The following is a 16842-nucleotide window of genomic DNA, read 5'->3' on the forward strand; positions in this document are numbered from 1 at the left end:
ATTCCAATTTAAGGTTTGATTGGTTCCTCGGAAAATATCTCAAAAAATTTGTTTTAGGCTAAAATTTTTTTCCCGTGTGTTTGATTTGCAGGAAAAATAGATTTTTCAAAAATTATTTTTTATATTTCACGGAAATTTTTCTTTCATTTTCTAAATTTTTTTTGGAAAAACGATTTTTTTTTTCTCACGAAGATTTTGAGAAGTATTTTTTTTTTAATATATTGGTGTATATTTACCATCCAACCGGGCCACCATACTCGTCATCTCCACCATCTTTATCAACTTTATCTTTTTTGTCAAATTATTTTATTTATACCAAACTATAGTTAAAATTTATTTTTATTTATTATTTATATGGTAAAGAATTTGTGAATATTATGTTATATTTTAAAAGATTGATAATCTCACCTCACCTAGATAAAAATCAATAACTCCGATCTTAAATTGGAGGATCCGATCATCCATTTTTAGGACATCTTTCGATTTCGATCGTTCATTTTATACACACTTGATGGATTTTATTATGATTTCGAAAAATTACGAAATTTATTTTCTAGAAGTTTCAAATATTTTAGACCATATTTAACGGAGTCGATCGTCGATTCAGAAGCTCCTTCATCGAAAACAACTTATGAGTACGAAGGGCTCTATACTCATAAGAGTATAGCAGCCCTTATATATATATATATATATATATTAGTCAGAGAGAAGAGAGAGAGAGAGAGAGAGAGAGTCCGACTACTATACTATTGATAGTTCCAAGTCTTTTATACTATGAGTTTTCTACCGTTAGATCTACCCTTTGATCATTTCCAACCGTTAATTATACTATTAAACAACTCAACCACTCAACCCTAGGGGACCACTATTATCTAACCGCACATGCTTTCATCCAACGGCAAAACTCAATAGTACCAACGCTTGGTACTATTGATAGTTAGTAGCATAATTTTATATTATATATATATATATAAATATATATATATATATATATGGAGCTAGCTGTTATACTATCGGTAGTACGGAGGTCTCCGTGCTACCAAGTTGTTTTCAATGATGCAGCTTCCAAATCAAAGATCGGCTTCGTTAGACTTGATCTACACTATTAAAAGTATTTAGAAACTAAATTTCATATTTTTTCGATATCATTTGGATAGTGATCAAAGGTCTCAAAATTGACAATTTTAATAGTAGATTTGATGCGTTTGTGAATTTAACGGTGTAAACCAATCCAAATCTGATAAAATTTTTATAGAAAATTCTTTTCACTATTTAGAGTAACATCAATACCTTTAATCTTAAATTCAAGTCTTTTATCATTATTTTTTATGAGATTTTTATTTTCACCCGTTCATTTTTAAACTACTCGTTTGATAGATAAATGATGCCGAAAAATTATGAAATTTAGATTCCAAATACTTTCAATAATATAGATCAAGTCTAACGAAGCCGATCGTCGATTTGGTGGAAGCCACAATATTGAAAACAACTTGATAGCACAGAGTCCTCCGTACTACCGATAGTATATCAGCCTAGCACTCTTTCTCTCTCTCTCTCTCTCTATATATATATAGAGTTGAGCTAGAATACTCTCAATTATATATATATATATATATATATATGTTGTTATTCTCTTCTCACGCTTTAACGCCACCGAAGGTGACCAAAAACTTTAACGTGCGCATGTTCTTCGCCCTCGCTACTATTCAGTGCAAACGGAGAACGAGTTAATACACAGGAGAGACATACATGCCACGGAGTTTTCCCGTGAAGTAGAGAAAGGGAAAGATTTAAAAAAAAGAAAAAAGGCGTCGTCTTCTCCTTCGCACTCTTCTTTTCTCCTCACTCTCCATATCTACCCACATTCATTCCTTGCTTCCTCCTTTCCCTGTCACGAGATCCCTCCTCTCTCCCCCTCCCCTTCTCCTCCCCTCTTTACTCTCTCTCTCTCTCTCTCTCTCTCTCTCTCTCTCTCTTCATGCCTCCTCTTCCTCGGTCTCTGCTTCATTCTCTCTCCTGTCCATCTCCAAAACCCTGCTAAGCGGAGCGCGTCGACGGTTCGCAGCACGACCCGCCAGGTGTTCGACGAAATGTCCCACACGGGTGCCAGCATGACCAACGGCCATGTCGGCGCCGACGCGCTCTCCGATCGCTTCGACGGCGCCGTCGCCTTCGACGCCAACAAGCCGGATGCGAAGGAGATCTTCGCGCTCGCGTCCGCCGCCACCACGAGCAGCAGCTCCACCGGCTCCTCTGCCGGCCTCGCGGGGCGCCGAACTCACTCGGGCGAGTTTCTCTTCGGGTCGAGCAGGGAGGCCGCTCACAACTCCGCCGGCGCCGTCGCTTCCAAACCCGGGCACCGCCGCACGGGCTCCGTCCCGATCATCCCCACCGCGGCCTCCACGACCAGCACGGCCACTTCCCCCGTGACCCACGCACTCCCCGCCGGGAACATCTGCCCCTCGGGGAAAATCGCGAAACCCGGCGCGGCGCCGCTGAGGCCCGCCGCGCGGAGCGACGTGCTCGGCTCCGGCACCGTTAATTATGGTCACGGGAGCATAATGCGGGGCGGGGGTGGCGGCAGCAGCAATGGCACCGCGTCGGCAAAGGTGGCTGTGAGTATGGATAATGCGGAGGAGGTGAAGAGGGTGGGGAATGAGCATTACAAGAAGGGGAGGTTCGAGGAGGCGCTGCGGCTCTACGAGAGGGCAATTGCAATGTGCCCGGATAACGCCGCGTGCCGCAGCAATCGTGCGGCCGCGCTTATCGGATTGGGGAGGCTGGGAGAGGCCGTGAGGGAGTGTGAGGAGGCCGTCCGGCTCGATCCGGCCTACGGGCGCGCGCACCATAGATTTGCTGCACTGCTCATACGGTAAGTGCTCGATCTAATTCAGCTACAAGTTCTACAAACTTTGCAACGTAGTGCTGTGATTAAGGGTTAAGATAGTTGCGTTGTTCTTGGACGAGATTGGATCTACATTGTATCTTCCGGTCATAATTGAGATTCGGTTAGTGTAATTATCCCTGCCCTTTGAAAAGAAGCAATTTTGTTCAGTGGTTTGTATTTATTGATGATTGGTGCTTGCTGAATCTAGTTGATTGAGAATTCTCGTTCCCTTTTGATCACCGGATATGTGTGAAATGTTGGAATAGATCTTTCATTTACCGAGTACGCCAAGCTCTTGTTGTTTATGTTGAGTATTTTTCAATTAGATCAATCTTTTCTTTTGGGTACCATCGTGTTAGAGCAAATTCTAGACCCTTCAATTTCATGAGGTTGTAGATTCGGTTCCCACCAAGTATGTTGAATAGATAAATTCTCCTATGGAAACCCGATGAGATTAAATCCACATCTCTGATTTCACCTATTAATTCCTCATACCTTTCACATCGATCCTTAGCATGAACGGGGTTAGGTATATTGCTGGACCATTTCCTTTTAATCGATCTTTTAGATACTAGCAGAGATTGGTATATAGAATGGCTATTTTTTCTTGTTTTACTATGTGTTGCTAAGTTTTAACATAATAGCGTGTTCAATTTATCCTGTGGTTTAGCCTCCTGCCATTCTTTTATAAATCGTTAAGTGCTTATATGTGTTATATTCCACTTCTTGTAGTGTTGAAGTGCATCTAAGTTCAAGCTAATTCTTGAATCGCTGCAAATTTAGTGCTGTTAAAAGTTCTCTCAAGTTAGGTGATGAATTTGATGTAATTTGCTACTTCTGACTTCGAAATGCAGGTTAGGGCAGGTTGATAATGCTCGGAGACACCTCTTCTTGGCTAGTCCACAACCGGATCCCGTTGAGTTGCAGAAGCTACAAGCAGTAGAGAAGCACTTGAGCAGATGCGCAGAAGCCAGGAAGAGTGGAGACTGGAAAAGTGCTTTAGGGGAAAGCGATGCTGCTATTGCAGCAGGGGCAGATTCATCTCCCTCGGTGAAAATCCCTGTCTTATATTTCAAGCTATTTTCTGTGTAAGTAAATGAAGAACAAGTATGCTAATATCTGAAACTCGTGATTTGCAGCTCATTGCTTTAAGAGCAGAAGCACTTCTCCGACTTCATTACCTCTCTGAAGCTGAGTTGGCTGTGTCCAATGCGTCCAAACTTGTTGATTGTTCCTCTTCATGCTGCTCGGTTGCAAGGGCTTTTGGTTTTCTCTCCCTCTCCTACATCTTTTTTGTTCGTGCCCAAGTAGAAATGGCATTGGGAAGGTGATTTGTCAAACTTAGTTATGTTTGTTTCTATGATTAAGTGCTAATTTAGCCGAACTTTTAAAACGGCTTTGCTATTCTAGAAATCAGAAACTTCCGAAACAAGGCATTTGGCTAACAAAAAGTCCATATCTTTTGCTGTGACGAGTTGAAATTATCTGTCCCCATGTAGAAGCTTTATTTGAATAAAGCTTCTACTTCTGCTTTAGTGAGAGATATATTATTGAAAAAGCTGTTAGTAATTCTTTAAACAATACTTGTATAGAACCTCCAATTGGCCGGAAGCAGCCCTAAATGATAAATTCAATATATTTGACCTCGTGAGAAATGATGGTCGATATTTTTCAGGTTCGAGAATGCAGTTGGAGCAGCTGAAAAATCAAAGCAAGCAGATCCCGGAAATGTAGAAGTGACAACAATGCTTAACAAAGTAAAAGCCGTGGCCCGAGCCCGATCCCTAGGGAACGAGCTCTTCAATTGTGGAAAGTTCGCAGAGGCTTGCTTAGCTTATGGAGAAGGGCTTAAGCATGATCCCTTGAACTCCGTCCTCTACTGCAACAGAGCAGCTTGCAGATACAAGCTCAGACAGTGGGAGAAGTCTATTGATGATTGCAATGAAGCCCTTAGGATTCAACCAAATTACATTAAGGCCCTCCTTAGACGTGCTGCCTCAAATGGCAAGGTGGATTTTTTTTTTTCTCTTTCTTTTTCCTGCCTCTTTTGTTTTTTAATTCTGTCTCCTACATTAGATCAGTTCAATTTGGTTTATCATTTTTTTTTTAAACTTCTTTTTGATGTTTAGATTGAAAGATGGGCTGAATGTGTGAGAGATTATGAGGTTCTCAGTAAGGAACTTCCTGGTGACATCGAAGTGGCAGAGGCTCTGTTCCATGCTCAAGTGGCACTTAAGACGTCTCGTGGTGAGGAAGTATCAAATCTCAAGTTTGGAGGAGAGGTTGAAGAAATCACGGGCATCGAGCAGTTCCAAACAGCTATAACTCTGCCCGGTGAGAATCACTTTTATTTTCTGATAAATATTCATCAACAAAACAATATACTTTTCTTCTCCCAAGGGCTAGAGTAATTTCATATCTTGGCCTTCAATACCTTACATTACTGCTTCCCCACTCAGATCATTGATAACCATTCAAAATCAGGCTCTACAGTTGTATTTATTGCTATGGATAATGAAACTAATTGTTAATTAGCATACTTCGTTCTATTTGTTGCTATGCAAGTAATCATTGTAAACCTATCATATTCCTTTTTCTTTCCTTTCCTGTTACAGTATTTTGAGTTCATAAGCGTAAAATTGTCCATTTCACTAATAGGGAACGTTGCCATTTACAGCTTTCTGCTACTAGTGATGTTGCAGTCTCCTATTGGTTATTTGGTTGTGACTGGCTCAAATATTGCACTATCTGCCCAATTAATATCCTCCATAGTCCATAACGTCATTATGGTAGAAAGTTTGCTAAATGCTAGTTGGTACGACGCAACAGCTATTATTCCTCTCACCAGTCATTTGAATGATCTGGCTTCCGTGTTTTCAGGAGTTTCTGTCGTCCACTTCATGGCATCGCTGAATGAGCATTGCAGCAAAATCTCGCCATTCGTTGATGCTTTGTGTACCCGATATCCATCTGTGAATTTTCTAAAGGTAGGATCACCATCACCGTACCTCATATCGTTCTCACAAGTCTGCTTTTATCATTTCCTTTTACACGTGAACATTTAGGTTGATATAAGCGAGAGTCCTGCTGTCGCCAAAGCAGAGAACGTGAGGACAATCCCCACATTCAAAATCTACAAGAATGGCGCGAGGGTGAAGGAGATGATTTGCCCTAGCCAGCAAGTATTAGAGTACTCTGTGAGGCACTATGTATTTTGAAGTCCATGAAGCTGATAATTCTTTGATACTTCCGTCCACTCATCATCGTCGTCACACCAAGCAATGCCGGCCATTTAATGATCCATTATTGAGAAGTCAGCATGAGGAAGAGTTATTGAAATGCCAATTTCACACCCTTTTTCTGGTTTAAATGTATGCATAGTCCCTGTACAATCCCAATGTTGCAACTTGGTCGCAATACTTTTCACATTAATACTTTAGCCGCCGAAATTTCACATCTACTGCACTTGACCTAAAACAAAACTTAAATTCGCTTATAAAACGATCGTTTTATTTTTTACTGCCTCAATTTACTTCAAACAGGGTTTAAAGGTCATTTTACAATAAAACCGTTCTTATTTGCCGTCGAGGGTGTATAAGTGTTGTCTGAGAGAGTTTAAGATCTAAAGCATTTGAGTAAAAAGTACATGAGCAAGTTGCAGTGTTGGGACCGTCCATGGACTATTCATACATTTACCCTTTCCTTTTTATTATCTACCACCCTGTTTAGCTCCTCACCTACCTTATTAATTATTTTCATGGCCTTTATTTGGAACCCTCTCTTTTCTTTCTTAGCCATGGTTGCGATTTTCTCATACAAGAAACGAAAAAGAAAAACCGTTTTCCTCTTCATGAGAAGCATGAGTATATATATATACTTAATTTAGTTGTTCTCTTCAAAGACGGAGATAAATTGGCTGTTGCAGATGTATCTGTATATAAACTTGTATTCAAAATGGTGATACTGCTGCAGCTGGTGCCGGTAAATGGTACCATTTTGTTTATCAATAAGAGAACTAGTAATTCTTTTAGTTCCATCATGTGGTTCTCGGATTGGAATTGCATTTAGGACATGTTTCGACTCCTTAGAGTTTACAGTGTTGTTTAGTAAAATGTTATCATACTAGTGCTTATAGCAAAAGCACTATTGAAGTACTCTTATTATAGTTCATCTCCAAAACAAAAGCGAAAGCTTCAAACTTCGGCGCTTGTTTCTTTTCTCCAGTTTCTCTTCGTAGTGTTATAATCTCTAGATTTTTCTGTTCAATCTATTTATTTCTCTTTTGAGATTTATCAAGTGGAATCAAACTCACAAGTTTCGGTGGCGACATGTGCAAGGAGATTGAACTTATTTTCGTATACGTTTTTTCTGAAAATTTCTCTAATAATTTTTAACTATATTTATTGCACAAGTTTCCAATTAAAGTTTCTATTTGTAAAAGCTGCAGATCCTTGGCAATAAAAAAAAATAAAAAATCAGAAACCAGATCAATAAGACAATAAAACGTCCTTTAATCGTGCATTTACAACTGCGTTATGTTGGCAACTTTAATATCATATTCAAACCCTTCAAGCAACGATTTTATACAAAAATAAACAATTAAGTGATAGAAACGTCCCTACATAATTTTCAAAGCCCCTATTTAGTAGTAACATAATAGGTGGTTTTAGTCTATTCTCTAGGGTCTATGAATGACATAGTACAAAAGGTACATACAATAATTTCCGCTACCAAAAAAAAAGGCCTAGACAATAAATTCTATTTAGGCTTCTATGTGTACAAGAAATTGAGTCCACTCCAAATTAATTTAATTAGGTTGGTGATAAATGTAGAAATTTTGTTGGCCACCTCCCTGGTGGCCTCAAAAATTAGGATACATTGATACTTATATCTAAAATTTTATTCAAATCCGAATCCAGACAGAGTGAATTTGTCCGATACTAAATGGATATAGTTTCAGATATGAATATCAAAAATAAAAAATCCGACGAATTTTGATTATACCCGACCGAAATCCGAATTTATTTTATATTATATATAATATGTATATATATGTTTGGTGTTATATATTTGAATTTATATTTTAAAATTTTAAATTTAATATAATATATTTTGAAATATTTAAAAAAAATAATTATTTCAAATTCAGGTTCAGTTCGAATTTTTGATCAAATTCGAATTTGAATATAAATTTTTAAAATTTATCAAAGTAAATTAGGATTTGGGTTTCAGATTTGGTGTCGGCAGGTTCGGATTTTTAAAAATCTGCTCCTTGGCATCCCTAGTCTATCCGCAATGAAGAGAAGAGAACACGAAGGACATAAATGAAAACAGGGCTGAAACAGCTCACAGTGTCAGCAAACATGAACCCACCATCATAAATTGCATTTTGTACTTGCAAGAAAGAAACAAACCTAAAACTTTTGCTGTGGATCTCTCTTTTGGATTTGATTTTTCAATTTTATTTTACTCATGATGCAGGTAAAATTTATGGAAGAGAGGAAGTTTTTCTTTTAATAATGTTTTAAAAATCCAATCAAATAGCGACTTGAAAATAAAAACTTACCCGTTGAATTAGTGACGTCGGCATGATATTATAAATATACAATTATTATTTTTAATCTATTATGTATAACAATATATATATTTATAGTGTAGAGCTACTATACTATTAGAATTATAGAATATTTGATGCTTTCAATTTTTTGACTATTGAATTAAGAATTGTACGGTTGATATGATTGCGATCTCTCCTAGAATTGAGTAGTACTTTTAAAGTTGAGTGGTCCCCACAGGGTAATAATATTAATCCAAAGATTAAAAATAATTAAAAGGGCTGATTTAAGAACCAAAAAGTCAGAACCATCGAATTCTCTATGCTTCCAATAGTATAGTAGCTGTACTCTATATTTATATTTATATTATTATTATTATTATTGTTATTATTATTATTATTATTCTAGTATCATATTTAAATATAATATATTAATTTTTAGAGCAAGTTAAGTAGATATAGATTTTCATGTTTTTCTTATAAGACTAATTTATGCTAATAAAATATAAAATTAGCTAAGTTGATTCTATGCTGTTGAATTTTAACATGACTTGATTAAAAAAAAAATTCTGTTGGTATAAGTAAAATTGGATCGATTCACCAGCTCGATGGCTGAACCACCGGTTCAAATAATTCAAAATGATTCTTTACTTATCTGATTTAAACTGTTTGAGCTGAATCGCTTTACATCCTAAGTAAACTAAATAAAGAAAGTGAATATTTACCATTGAAAAGTACTTCACCATTCTCCACCATCCATGAAATAAATACATCCTAAATAGACTGTTATGGAAACTAAATGATATTTTGGGCTTCTCTGGGCTGCATGGATGTCGAACTATTGAAGCTTCCTTTTTTTTTGGGGGTAGTACCTTTCCATAGGCATCAATCTATTGGAAAACTAAAAGTTTCAAATTATTAATTTGTAAGCAAAGCATAAATTTAAAATTATTTGTATTTACCAAATGCTCTGCTATAGATGTTTGTAACTAGCAGCAGAATCAAGTTTGAGACCGACCAGGTACGAAGGTGATCTAACACAATTGAAGTTGACGATTCTCTAGCTAGATGGCTTACTAATAACTTTTAGCTGCAGTGGAAGTTGAAGCCAAAAATTTTATTTTGAAAGGCGAAAAAAAAAAAGAATATTGTCCAAAGTTTAATTAGATTTCTCACTAAGGGGAATAGCTTAAATACTCAAAACGGATTTAAGGGCAAAATGGCCTCAAAATCAACCATATAAAATCACAATAGGCAAAAGTTTTTCTTTTTAGAAACATCAAATAAGATAAATTAATTGGATTTACCATATATATTATATGAGTTGCTTTTTTTGTGGGTTTGGTTTGGGCCCTATTGTTAGATACCGTATCTTTGTGTGGGCCTAGCTATGGCCCAAGTAAGTGTCAGGTTAAAGTTAAGGCCAACTCCGTGGCCTTATTCAAGAGTTCTAATGTTATTAGCGTATATCAACACATCAACAATATATAAAAATAACAATATTTTGAAACTCTTAGCAATGCTATAGTCCGAAAGTGTAACGCTCTTGATAGTCCTGCATCGGATGGAAAAAAAGTTGCAATTGGGAATATAAGAGAATATGGCCTCTAATTATATATAATAACTGGATTTAAGCCTGCATTTTGGCATTTTCTACCGCGCGTGTAGGTTGTTATATCACTTAAAACAAGGAACAAAAAGAGCTTCTTAACTTGAAGAGCTTAACAAGCTTCAAAGAAAATACAATTTAGTTACACATATTCTTCTCAAACAGTTGCGATCAGATATTGCTTCCATGCAAGGACCAGCGAGGCAAAAAGCTCAAACTAAATCAAGTTCTCTTTTAAGATAGCTTAATTTAGATGATACACAATTAAGGAATAATGTATCAATCACTTACATGTTCACACGAAAGCTGCACCACATGGAACAGCAATGCCGACAGTTAAATTTCTCGATCGGAGAATAAAGTTATCCCGCAGAAAGCGAACTAAACTTGACTTTGCCTATTCCTTTCCATTTGTTATACACTTATCCCGCGCTTTTTCCCCGATTATAATACACTTATCCCCCCCTTTCTCATCAATGATAACACCCTTAAATCAACTACCTTGATTACTTAATTAGGGCCTAATGATCAATAAATTAATGAATAAAGGAGGGGAGAGGGGGGGTGGGGGATGAACATCTAATTCATGCATGGAGTATCTTCAGTGCATTCCACGTAGCAAAGCGCGCGGCCCTCGCTTTTCATTGCTTTTGATCCTGCGATAGTAGAAAAGGCAAAAGGAAAGGTCACATAACATCCTTAAGATTGTATAATAAAAACTGTGTTATGTAAACATATATCCCCTCCTTGATCTTTAACCCTTTGTTGATTTGTTTCACGGACCCTTTGCTGCAACTTTGTAATGAAATGGATGTAACATATAGGACAATGCCATGAAACAAAAGGGCCTTTCCCATTGGATGATAGGAAAAAAAATAAAGGGGGACCTGTACTATAGGATAAGATAATGAGATAAGGGTCCATTACCTGAATTTGTTGCATGTCCTTTGGCCTTGTAAAGAGAACCTTGGAAAGAATGGTTCATAAGGTAGCTCCTCATCTTCCTTCTCCTTTTTATTTATTTATTTATCTTGCCCCCCTTTTCTAAGGCCGATACGGTCACACAGTAAGGTTTAGCTAAAGATATTTGAATCAATCGATCAATAACTATGCCTAGATGAACGAATATTTACATCAACTATGCTAGTAGTCAGAGAAATTATATTAATGCATCCACTTTTCTCGCGAAAAAGGAACCAATATTTCCCTTTTGCTATATGGCTCTTCTTGTCACCAAAGCTTGGAAAGTCAATGAGAACACCAAAAGCCAACACCACATGCCTCCAAATTCACTCCTTAATTCCTGCGTCATAATGAAATTAGCCCATTATACTAAAAAAATATAGATATATATGAGTTTATGCTACCTTTAACTGCACCTTGATTAGTTGACAATAGAGTATAAAACAAAAATGGGTAAACATATATTAGAATATATATATATATATATATAGCTTTGTGTTGGTAAATTATGTCTCTTTCTTATTTTAGTGAATCAAGAATAGCATGCTTTCGGTGATAAATATGCTAAAAGTAATATCATTATCATTCCAAGATGCCATCTTTCATAAGAAGCATCGAATATACTAAGTTGATAAAGTTCCAATATCAACACTTTAGCTTGAGAAAGTGTGACTATAAGTTCACACACTGCTTATTCTCTAAAAAAAAAAGAGTTCACACACTGCTCAATGAGATGTAGGGAACCACAGCATCACACATATATTTCGAAAAAGATTTCTTTTTTCAAAAAAAAAAAGGATATTAATTGCTGCATCACAAAAAGAATAGTTAGCTGTAATGCAATTAATATACCGATTCTGTCTATGTACTGATTATGCGACCAGAGTAGTCGCCAAAGTTAAAGGCAAAATTGAGAATCTTTGTTATTTATTTTGGCTTTGGCTTAAAAACAAATTTATAATAATATTTATTTATTTTGGTAATCAAGAGCTCAGACCATTAATTACATAAGTGCAATCCGTTGTGACTCAAATTGGTGCCCTAAACCAAACCCTGCACATTATTTAACAAAAAGCATCACTATTCATTTTAATTTAAAAGAAGGATTTCCAGGATTAAAGGGGTTTATGGTTCAATTATTTAGGAGAATTACACCAATGCATGTCCACATAAAACTTTAAGTATATAATTTATGTATTAGAAACATTAAGATCATAGGCTAGATTTTAATATATATATATGTAGGCTGAATAGTATACATCCATATTTTGCTCTTCTATTAATTATAATTACTAGAGAAAGAGTATTCTTTACATGTGAATATTTTGACAAGTTGGAGTTTCTGCAAATAGTGTTCAAATATGTAAGTAGAGATGATGGAAGCTTTTATATGCTAGTCTAGCTGAAGCTACAAATATATATTCAAAAAATAGCTTTTGTTCTTCTATGGCCAAATGCTTTTTTGCTTCCCTAGCTACCAAGGTGCAATCCTTTGATGTTTGATATTTGATAATTATAGTTTGGTTTGACAAGTGCTTCTGAAGAGAGTATTTTTTTGAAAAGTATTTATTTTTAAAGGAATTTGAAGAAGTGTTTAATGACTTAGCAGAGAAGCTATTCTAAAACCCTTGCTAAATAGATTACCTAATGATTGACATTTTAAGTCAAGAAATCTTCAAAAACAAGCTACCATATAACATGTTAATAATTAAAAAGGTGAAATTGTATAGATCATAACTGAACTAAAACAATAATTTACAAAATTGCATACCAATGTCAAAATGCACTATATTTTAGATAAGAAGTATAAATTTGCGGAGAAAAAAAATAAAATTTTTATAAATTCTACACAAATATAAATACTGTAGTATATTTGATATATTGGTACACATAATAAATAAAAAAAAATTGATTGACTGACGCACGTATAGAAAAAAAAAAATTGGCAGCCATTTGGGAACACGAGAGTTAACATACCCTGACGGCGGAGGACGTGAGGGAAACAGAGGCCGACCCCGTCAATGCCGTGAGGCCGACGTTGTACGCCATGGTGCCGTCGGGCTGGTACAGCCCGTAGTTCCGCTCGGACGTCGGCCCGGGCTTGAGGTCCTCGTTGAAGAGCGCGAACAGGTAGACCTCGAGGCGCCGCGCGGGGCGCAGCGGAGTGCCCTCGCCGCGCGCCTGGCGCAGCAGCAGGTTGCGGTTGTAGGTACGGGCGTTGTCGATGGTGGCCCCGGCCTCGTTCGGGTCCCCCCGCGACGGCCACCCTGTCTCCGACACCCGCACGTCCACCGCCGCGATGCCCATCCTCGCCATCGCGAACAACAGGGCGTCGACCTGCGCGTACAGCATGTTGTCGTAGTGCAGGCCGGTGTTTGGGTCCACCGTGCCGGCGTTCGGGTTGAACAGCACGTAGTCCAGCGGAATCTGAAAATTATACAAATAATCTTTTTTTAAAGAGTAATGAGAGATCTACAACCTACTTTAGATTGTAATTATTTAACTTTACTAATTTAAAAATTTTTACTAAATTCAATAAGGGGAAAGTAAACTACGTACGTTCTACAACTGATGGATGAAGCCTTGTAGAAATTATAATCCGTTTTAATTGTAAATTTAATTAGCATTTATATATATATGTACACACACACACACACGCTTGTGTATAGATCAACTAAACTAAATCACGTTTTATTATTGTATTACTACTACTCTGAGTAGATGATCGAGGCCTATATGTTTCTCCTCAGCTTTACGTTTTAAGTCGAAATCTGAGTAAGCAGAAAAGAGCATGTGCGCACTTTAGAAAAACTATTATAAAATTTAGGTAAAATGTACAAAATTGTTAATTTAAAAATTACTAAAAAAATTTATAAATATATATCAACACGAGCAATGTACTAATACACCATAAAATGAGATATATATCTTACATTCATTCCATTCTAAGATCATTCTTGGCATATTAATTTTTTTAAATTTTACTAAAATTAATTCAGTTTTTATCAACCTTATAATTACGGATGTAAGATCTACACTCCCTTTTGGAGTTTACAAAAAATATTTTTCGTATCATCACATTAACAATTCATTATTAATCAACGATATTTTGTGGACCCAAAGCATTTTACCCCTGATAAAACCCTCAGTAAAATTCCTTTGGTTGAAATTCTTTAACCTTTTGTTTCTTTTAACTATTTATATTATTCTATTTAATCAAATTTGAAATCTTACCAAATATAACAACAACTTGGACAAATTTAATGATTCTGACCGACCGTCCCTAGCGCAAGTGGCAAAGGGCTTGGTGGTTGATATCCAAGCTTCCAAGTGCGAATCTTAATTGATTCACATTTCCAGCTAAGTTTATTTCTAAATGAAATAAACAAAGCGAGTAGCGTATTATCTATATCTTAAAAAAAAAAAATTTAATGATTCTGAATGCTTTTTTACCCGCCAAAAGTTGTGTGTGTGTTTTTTTTTTTTTTTTCAATAGTTACTATATTCTTAACTTAATTTACAAAAACAACACAAATTAAAATAATAAATAAACAGGGTCTTTATACCTACATTTGTAACCTTATATTTTGTAGTAAACGTACAAATGTTTTATATATGTAAATGGAGAGGAACCTTTTCCGGGTCGTCCTTGTAGGCGAAGTAGGGGTATGCGTTGACCCAGAAGGGCGCGTTGGTCTCCTCCAGGAACTTCAGGAACGGCTCGATCAGGTTCACGAGCTCGGGCCGGAACGTGCCGAGCGACGGCGGATACGAATTCGCGAGCACGGCGAGCGAATTCGCCGTCGAGACATGTATGTACTGATCCAATCCGATGTCGGCGAGCGCCGAGTGGAGGCTGAGCATGGCGGGGACGAGGTTGGTCATGAGCGCCGCGTCGCCGGTGGTGTACACCTCGTTGCCCACGGCGATCCCCGTGATCCGCGTGGCCGGGTAGTAGGGCTTCACGTTCGTCGCGACCCACTCGGCGGCCTCGCGGGGGTCGGTGACGAGCGCCACCGCGTCGTTGGGGACGGTGACGACGATGTCGACGTTTGAGTTGGCGAAGGCCGTGAGCACGCGCGGGTTCGTGTCGTAGATGCGCGTCTTCGCAATCTTTAGGGATGTCAGCAGGGCGAGGACCTGCTCCGGCTCCGGCAGATTGTTGGCGACTTGGCCGTAGTTTATTCCGACCGCGAAGCCGCGCCGGATGAAGCCAAATTCTTAACAAAACAAAAAAAAAAAAAGAAAGAAAAGAAAAATATTATACATTTGTAGATCATTCTATAGTAAACAAATTTGGTTAAAATATTTATTGGGCGTTACTTATTCACCTATACAAATTAAGTAAGAGGCTTGAAAATGACGTGAAATATATATATAGGAAAATAAATGATGCTTTGAAGAGACATTAACTTGAGCATGCACTGAGAACAACTTAGCCGCATTAGAGAGCATAACAACGAAAGAGATCGAATGAGAGAGAGGAAACAAGGAATAATCACCTGAGGAGAGAATACACAACAGTAGAAAAATAGGCAATGCCCTTGGCTTCAACAATAAGGAAGAGGCCATGAGAAAGAGAGAGAGAGAGAGAGACGTAAAGAGAGATTCAGAGAGAGAATTAGGGAGCGATTTAAAGAGGAGAAGAGAATGCAAAGAGGAGAGGGAAACTAAGTGGAGTTCATATATGGGAATTCCTTTCTTTACTTGGGTGGGAGTTGTATGAGAAATCGATGCGAGAGCTTCTTAATTTGCCTTGTAGCCTTTGTCTTACACCCTAGAGTCTATTAGAAGGGGATTTTTATACCATATTATGTATATTATTATATATATACAATTAATTAACATGGTTTTAATTTACGTACAATATGGGTAGTGGTCGACTCGTGGCCGTGGCTCACTTTATCGCGCGTTAGCCTACGTATGTTATCTTTACAACGACGCCAAATTAACCCATGCCCCTTTTGACCCCAAATGACCCAATTCCTAGCCAATTGTTCAATGGAAGTTACTATAGACAAAGAAAAGATAATGAATTTTTTTAAAAAACAAAAAGAAGAAAAGCCACTACTTTAGCTTTAGAGATGGGCATTAGAAGATTCTCAACCTTTCTAAAATCTAACACATTCTATGAACTAATTGCATGTTTCATTGAGTGAGAAAGAAATTGTGAATGCCTTTATAAGGTTGTCAATCACGGTCGACGAATATATCGAATTCGCGGTGATTAACGACGAACTTTGAATGACCTACGAGTCAATAATAGACATTCTAGAGGTTTAGAGCCAAGATTATTTGTCTCTCGCAGATGCTAATTAAGTGGTCATTAATGTATGCTAATGTGATTGTTTAATAAAGGTGGAACATATATCCCTATCTATTTTTAAAATTGACCAAAATTGTTGGACTAGAAAATCAATACATATATAGTAGCTAGGTAATTAAACAAAATACTAGACAGACATAATATCTTTTGTGATGATATATATAGGTAATGATCATGGCTATATAAATTTGTGTACCATATTAATTAACAAATTAATCTCGTCGTCGTCGCCGTCATTCTTGTCTAAACTTTGTAGAAATCCAATGAATTAGGATTAAGTATAATATTCAATCTAAACGGCTATAGTTGTAGATAGGTTTTAAGCTTTTCGTAATTTGTTCCCATACCCTTCTTATCACTTGATGTATAGTGGATTAACCAACAACTAGGCGTCAAGTATTATGGGTCTGAATCAGCTTATCTATTGCGTAGGAGCCTTCCAATTAGAAAAGCTTAAGACCACACTGTGTGCTTTCCAAGTTTGTCATATTACCACGTGCTTA

The 16842-nt window shown here is 37.1% G+C and overlaps 2 protein-coding genes across 2 annotated transcripts; one reads left to right on the top strand and one right to left on the bottom strand.

Annotated features, from left to right (window-relative positions):
• On the top strand, positions 1791-6923 carry LOC109716711 (TPR repeat-containing thioredoxin TTL1-like). The gene is made up of 7 exons (XM_020242259.1): positions 1791-2872; positions 3742-3937; positions 4027-4214; positions 4563-4896; positions 5017-5221; positions 5768-5874; positions 5953-6923. The coding sequence occupies exons 1-7, from the start codon at positions 2091-2093 to the stop codon at positions 6103-6105; spliced, it is 1965 nt and encodes a 654-aa protein (XP_020097848.1). The 5' UTR covers positions 1791-2090; the 3' UTR covers positions 6106-6923.
• On the bottom strand, positions 10253-15790 carry LOC109716151 (glucan endo-1,3-beta-glucosidase 14-like). Its single transcript, XM_020241473.1, has 5 exons — positions 15516-15790; positions 14647-15233; positions 12991-13440; positions 10978-11353; positions 10253-10706 (listed from the first exon to the last, which is right to left on the bottom strand). Exons 1-4 carry the CDS (start codon positions 15583-15585, stop codon positions 11264-11266), a joined length of 1197 nt encoding a protein of 398 aa, XP_020097062.1. The 5' UTR covers positions 15586-15790; the 3' UTR covers positions 10253-10706; positions 10978-11263.

Source organism: Ananas comosus, linkage group 10 (assembly GCF_001540865.1).
Source record: "Ananas comosus cultivar F153 linkage group 10, ASM154086v1, whole genome shotgun sequence".
NCBI classification, from domain to species: Eukaryota; Viridiplantae; Streptophyta; class Magnoliopsida; order Poales; family Bromeliaceae; genus Ananas; species Ananas comosus.

Coding starts and splice junctions, on each gene's coding strand:
- LOC109716151 (XM_020241473.1), bottom strand. CDS start 15,585: ATGGCCTCTTCCTTATTGTTGAAGCCAAGGGCATTGCCTATTTTTCTA. Junction 15,234..15,515: donor GTTGTGTATTCTCTCCTCAG/GTGATTATTCCT, acceptor TGTTTTGTTAAG/AATTTGGCTTCATCCGGCGC. Junction 11,354..12,990: donor TCACGTCCTCCGCCGTCAGG/GTATGTTAACTC, acceptor ATTATGACGCAG/GAATTAAGGAGTGAATTTGG.
- LOC109716711 (XM_020242259.1), top strand. CDS start 2,091: ATGTCCCACACGGGTGCCAGCATGACCAACGGCCATGTCGGCGCCGAC. Junction 4,215..4,562: donor GTAGAAATGGCATTGGGAAG/GTGATTTGTCAA, acceptor GATATTTTTCAG/GTTCGAGAATGCAGTTGGAG. Junction 5,222..5,767: donor AACAGCTATAACTCTGCCCG/GTGAGAATCACT, acceptor CCGTGTTTTCAG/GAGTTTCTGTCGTCCACTTC.